Source organism: Otolemur garnettii, unplaced genomic scaffold (assembly GCF_000181295.1).
Source record: "Otolemur garnettii isolate 467f Iridium unplaced genomic scaffold, OtoGar3 scaffold00337, whole genome shotgun sequence".
In the NCBI taxonomy this organism is placed as follows: domain Eukaryota; kingdom Metazoa; phylum Chordata; class Mammalia; order Primates; family Galagidae; genus Otolemur; species Otolemur garnettii.
This window is the reverse complement of record NW_003852732.1, coordinates 248,417-254,961: the sequence shown is the minus strand read 5'-3', so window position 1 is coordinate 254,961 and position 6,545 is coordinate 248,417. Positions and strand designations below refer to the sequence as shown.

General features: G+C 40.1%; 1 protein-coding gene across 3 annotated transcripts in view; it reads right to left on the bottom strand.

Moving 5' to 3' along the window:
• Window positions 1-2,359, bottom strand: part of ALAS2 (5'-aminolevulinate synthase 2) — a 36,231-nt gene extending 33,872 nt beyond the window's left edge. Inside the window, exons 1-3 of one of the 3 annotated variants that reach the window (XM_003803566.3) lie at window positions 2,177-2,359; window positions 1,395-1,517; window positions 462-572 (exon numbers count right to left, since the gene is read on the bottom strand). In XM_003803566.3, coding sequence (XP_003803614.1) covers window positions 462-572; window positions 1,395-1,517; window positions 2,177-2,357 — 415 coding nt within the window. In that variant the 5' untranslated portion in view covers window positions 2,358-2,359. The remainder of the gene's footprint in view (window positions 1-461; window positions 573-1,394; window positions 1,518-2,176) is intronic. The other 2 variants (XM_023509076.1, XM_023509075.1) reach the window with 2 other exon arrangements.
• Window positions 2,360-6,545: the final 4,186 nt, after the last annotated feature.

The window sequence follows — 6,545 nt, the reverse complement described above, 5'->3', positions numbered from 1 at the left end:
TATTCTTAGGCTATAATTAGGTTATAGCTTTTATATGAAAGCTATAAATTAGTTTCATAATAGGGCTGTGTACATTGGATACTTTTTCTTCCATTCTTCTTGTTCTTAACGAGAAAATGCTTTCTATGAAGAGTGAGAGTTTGTGAGGGAACTGTGGAGAATAAATAATGAGAGTAAGCCTAATATTTAATGAGGCCTCATAATAAGCTATAAACATTTCCATAAATGTAATTTTATTTTCTCCACATGGTAACCTTTTGAAATACATATTAAAATCTCACTAAAGGGAAGTGACTTACTTGCCTAAGCACACAAATCAAGCAAGTGCTCATGTTAAACTTTAAACTAAGATTCCTTTTTGTTCCAAAGTCCTTCCATGCCCTTTCTTCTACTATGTCAAAAGTCATTTAAGATATCTTTCCCTATTCTGATTCCCTTGATTTCCACCTCCGCAAACTCACCAAGCATGTTGTTCTGAATCAGGTGTGTGACCGTCCCTGATATTTGCTCTTGCTCCTGGGGACTGGAGAATGGATTCCTTAGGCTGATTGAGGCCACATTGATGGACAGCTCTGAGAGGGAGTGTGGAGTTCATTGGCCATGAAGGGAAGGAGGAAGAAAGCATGTGTTTTCCTCTTTAAGCTCAATGAAATATATGAAAATTCAAGTTTATAAAGTAGGTAAGCCTTCTGCAGAGAGGCAAATCTTTTGCAAAGTGAGCTCCTATTCCCCTCTTAGTGGAGACTCCTATAATGTCAGAAAATCTTCCATAAGGTGAATCACACTTCTCTCCACTAAGATATTCCCTTTAGTAAGGTAACTTGGGCAGCCACACTGGGTCCTGCGCTTGGGAAAGAGATGTAGGGCAGTGAAGCTGACTCTTGTTTTCTAAAGATCATTTCAAAATTCTAGTCATTATTTATACCCCTAAAGGGCCTATGAACAGTGTCATTAGTGGGGCCATCTCTCAAGCATGGTTATCTTTGTAATCTGCGTCAGTTAAGTTGAGGCTCCACACCCTTCTAAAGGATATACCTACCCCTAACCCATTGTTTCATGCAAATCTAGATTTTTATAGAGACCTTTTGCTTAAACATGGGAACAGAGCCTGTTTGACTATGTTTACCACCTGAAAGCAGGGACAGAGAATTCTACAGGACTAATCTTAGACTGATATCTGAAAGTTACAGGAGCCTGTGCGTGTGTGTGTATTGGATGAGTGTGATTTATCATGTAGTTTAACCTATTGCCTGTCGTGGCTTCCCTGTAAAGTACTAGACTTCTCATCACAGGATGTGCACTAGTTGCCCTTGGATTAGCCTAGTTCAAGATTTTGATGAGGTAGGTTCAAACATTAGGAACAGTGGGCACATAAAGTGGAACTTTATTCCAACCTGACTTGAAAGATTTCACATCCTCTTGGACTTCTGGGGCTGCCTTCTGTACAATCTTGCTCTTCCCATCCTGAAGTTCTGAGAGCATAAAGGGACAGTGGCTCTTGGTCCAAGATGGAGAGTCTATGCAAAGATAAGAGAGTAGTTGGGTTGCCTTTTTAGCCATAAATTCAGTTCAATAATAATTACTGATATTTACTGTATCTTAAAGTCCTATCTCAGGCTATGGTACAGAAATAGAGATACACATGGATGAGTCTGGTGTCTGTGCTAGGGGAGCTTCTAAGCTGATGAGAATGGCAATTGCTGAAGACACACTGTGAACAGTGCTGAGGTGGGAGGGGCCATGTAAGTCCAGAAGAGGGAGGGAACATGACCTCTGGAATTGGAATTGGACAGGCTGGAATTGGGAGGTCTAGGCAGGTTTCACAGAGGATATGATGTCCAATATTAATGTCAAATGAGAAGTATGAGGTACTCTGGTAAAGGGTATGGGAGAGCAACAGGATAAAAGGCACAAAATCTTGATAAAATCAGATCAGTTCAGGTAATTATAAACAGTTTCAGCATGGCTGAAATATAATATATGGGAGCATAGGAGTGATATTCTCTAGAGAACCTGGTAGAAGACAAATCCTGCATATATTTTGGGGCCAGTTCATCCTGCTTCAACACCTTTTGCATGAACTCTCCTAATTATTAGGCAATGATGCCCAATATGACTTAGAACCTTGTCCACAGGACCCAGAAATTCTCCTTTTTTTCCAGCAGCCTCTTCTTACCTCTTCCAGCCTTTGTTGCCTTAAGATGGATTTGAGAACATATTGGTCCTTGGATAGCCAAAATAGGACAATGTCCAATGCCAAGAATGAATGGATGAGTCTTCAGAACTTTGCCTAGGAGGCCTGTGGGGCCCCGGGCAAGCACTGGACAGTACTGTAGCAACATGGCTGCTGCCATCATCTGCAGAAGATATGGAAGATATGACATTTCATCATGAGGGTTTGTCCAAAAGCCAAAGTTCATTCCTATGTTTTATATTTTGCCCTTAGTTTCCCACTCAAAGCTTGCTGCCCTCCTCAGAGATGTACTTAGTGTACTTCCAGGAAAAGAACTTCCTTTGAAAAGTTAAGATGTACCAAAGGTAAATCAGAGAGGATGAAATAATAACCTCATCACTAGAAAAAGGGTTGAATGAAAGACTTCTAACTGGAGGTTAGAAAGCCTAGCTTCTGACTCAGACTATGCTACTGACCTTCTGTGATGGTGAGGATTATTGAAGTGCACTTATGTATGGCAGGATGAGAGGTGACAATCTATCAGCCCTTTGATAAACACTTAAGGCCAAGAGTCTTTTTATGAGTATTGGCCTTAGCCAAGTGAGACTTTGCCCAGAGATTTTCCTCAGCAAGCTCATTCAGTGAGAGAGAAGGAACTTCGGGCTACAGATACCAAGAGATCCAGAGAACAGGAAGAAAGAACAGGCCTTAGGTCTTACAAGTAATGTGCCACTTAGCTAGTATTTTGCTATCTTTGAATTTGTATATGGCTTTTGGATATGCTCAGACAAAGAAGGAGGTATAAGCAAATCCCAAAGGAGTTAAAAGAAAAAGCACAAATATGTAGTCTATGGGTTAGTGAAAAAGGCAGAGACCAAGACATAGGAGAGAAAGCAAACAGAGAGAAGATAAGAAAAAGAGAAACCAAATGGCAAATTATGTGTGTAATAAACACTTGCTGAATTTATGAGTAAATTGATGAATGAACAGGGTCTTAAATGGGAGAAAGAGAAGTAGGGAAATAGAAGAAAAGGAAATTTAGAAATATAAAGGAAGAAAATAGAGAACAAATGTGGTAGTAGTGGCAGAGTTAAAAGAACACAAAGTCTGGGGAGGAAATTGATCAAAGCCAAAGGTAAAGGGTACAGAATAGCAGGGAGAACAGACATGGAGAGGAGAATTGATTTGGAAAGACAGAATAAGAGGATGATAGCAAATGCAGGAGGATAAAGAAAAAGACTTAGATGAGATGAGAAAAAGAAAAAATTAAGGGAGGGCTTCACACAGGGGTATAGGTAGATACAGACAGAGGGACAGAAAAAGGACACGAGGAGAGATGAAGGAGATTAGAGGAATAGACAATGACTCATAAAACTGAGAGGTGAAGAGGAGAGAATCCAGCAGGGGCAGAGAGTCAGTTAGACACAAAGATAAAAGAAGAAATGCTGCCAGAGATTGAGGAGGGTTAAGGAAAAAAAGCAAAAGATTTTGGGGAAAGGAGCATGACCCTATTGAGGAAGATGAGTGAGAGACTAAGGGACAGAAAGAAGAGAGTAGAGAAAATGACAAGATCAAAAGATGGAGACAGTGAGATGACTACAAGGGGAAATGAGAGTTGTGAAGAGGGAAGGCTGAGAGACACCTAGAGAAGGACAACTAGTGAGAACAAGAGGAAGAAACAGATTGAAAGAAAAAGGTAAAATTGAAAAGCCAGAGTCAAAAGTTTAGACAAGGTAAGGGACAGTACAATAAGAGAAATATGGGAGAATATTGGAGGACTAAGGCCTTAGCACTACCAAGAAAACTACTGAGTAGAATCTAACAGCACTCTCATAACTAAAGCCTTATATTGTGAAGGAAAGGCAAACAGGATGAGCTTATGGACCTGTCCTCACATGGCAACCTCCTTCACCTCCCTCTCTTCCTGAGCAAGCACCCTCCCTCTAATTCACAGAGTAATCTCTTCACCTTTTTCCATTTCAGAGCATCCTCCTACTCTCACAGGCTATCACAGTTGTCTGGCTTGGTATGTGGGGGCAGTGTGTGTAGGCCATGAAATTGGAAAAAAAATAAGGATTGTTCTTGAAACGACTAAATGAAATAATTCATGTTAAGCCTTTAGGGTGGTGCCTGGCAATATAGTACATGTTCAATAAATATTGACTTTTCTTGAAGAAATTCTTAAATTTCTATTTTTTTTTTTTAATTTTCAGCTCCCCAAACTCCCTTATTGAACACTCTTAACTTCCTCTCTCTGGTCTTGGCTTTCACTTGCAGTAAAATGTGAGGTAATTGTGGCTACCTCAAATGTAGAAAATGAATTGGATTCAGTGCCTACCTCATTTCTGAAGATAGGAGGAGTTTCTCTTCCCCTGCTTGTCTGTGCAGGTTAAAGCACTAAAGGCTAAGCCTGAAGACCATAGATAAAGTTCCGAGAGCTTATCGCTATTGCGATCTGACTACTCCCCAAGCTAAAACAAGGGTGTGGGAGAGAAGAGAAGCCCCTTCCTGGAATCACATCTGAGCATCTGGCTGGGGCTGTCCCTGGCTATTGGTGGTAAGGAGAGGTGGATGGCCCAGGGACAGGCAGTCAGGGCAGATGGCCAGATGCTTACAAACTCCTTTCCCCAACATCATTACTAACAGCAATAATGACAACATTGGAGTATTAACTGGGAAGGCAAGCCCTCAAGACTGGAGGTCTTGAGATGATGTATTAAAGCCTATTCCTCATGTATAAAAGCAAAATAAGTTCAGTATACTCATCAACTCTAAAGTGCTTTTGGGTATGATATGCTCAGGGTTCTGGGAAAATACAGACCACTTCCTGGGATCTATTAAATTCTCAAGTTCTTTCAAGATCCAGTTCCCATATTTCTTCTGATACTTATTTCCTATAATTTACTCTGCTTCATTCTTCATGGCCATCATTATGATGGATGACCTTGTAGTCTAGTTACTTTGTTTCTATTCCATCTTACTACCTACCATAAAAGTGGACTAAGTACAATGAAATCAAGGAAGGATTTTAGGCAATTTAGGGCATTGAGAGCATAGGCTCTGGGGCTAGACTACTTGAATTTGAATCCTGGCTCCATCATTCATTATTGTTAGGACTTTAGAAAAGTCACTTCCCTGCTTATACTTTATATATTTAAGGATGATCTGCTTCATAAAATGCTGTGAAGATTCTGTAAAATAATCCAAAGTACAGTAGATCTGTAAGGTAACCACCCAAGGGACTGTAACAAATTTGTCAACTTATGAAGGTGGTCAACATAAAGATATAAGCCTTAGTACATGTGGTGCATGTATGGTCTATAAAAATTAGGTCAACTTAAGGAGGTGGCCAATGTAGGGAGATACTCAGCTATGGATGTTCCACTGTGTTTAGAAGCATACTTATTCTGGAATGAATACTGAAAAAGTGTTAGCTATTATTATTATTTTCTCCATTTTCTATGTAAGGAAAGTGAAGGTACAACTCATGCATATATAAGGCCAGGTTTGGAAAGCTAAGGACTAATCATGTCACAATTTACTATGTGAACATGGGCTCTATACTTCCCTTCTTTGGACCCTAGCTTCTCCACAGATGTTGGGCAAGATGATTTCATAGATACCATCTGATTCTGATGGTCACTCACAGAGCCCTTACTGTGCCAGGCCCTGTTGTAAACACTTCACATTCACTGACTTTGATAAGGATTAAGAAAGTCAAACTGAGACCCTAAAAGATTAAGTGACCTGTTCAGGTCATAGAGTGAGTAAGCAAGAGAAGCAGCATTTGAATCTAGGCAGTCTGGTTCCAGAAGACACTATGATCCATGATTCAAATATTACTACAAATTTTCTTGACTGAAGACCTGACTCACTAATATAGGCCCCTTCCCTAGAGATTTGCCTTTTGTGAGCAAAGGCCTTTACCAAAGGAACTGAATGGAATTTCATTTACTGTTGAACATTCATTCATTCATTCCAATATGTAACAACATATGCACCACTGTGTGATAAGGCTTGGTAGGAATCTTCTTAAAACAATGCTTTCAACCAAAGAGATAGTGAAGCATCAGGCCAAGTTACAGATCATTACTCAAAGGTTTTTTTAAAATCTCATGCAGCATCTAATCTATAGTCCCAGAGGTCAAAAGATCCAGTCACAACTCTACCCCAACAGAGAGCCAGAAACTACTCATCGCATCATTCCTTGCCCTCTCTCCTTTTGTGGCCTGCTTGGCAAGACTACTTAAGTCTGGAGGAGAAGTGATTAGTTCTCTTTAGGTGTTGGAAACATCAGATCTTACTTTCTATTCTAGCACCCTTTTCCCACCACTGAAGAATCAGGATTTTACATAACTTTAGTCAGAGAGTA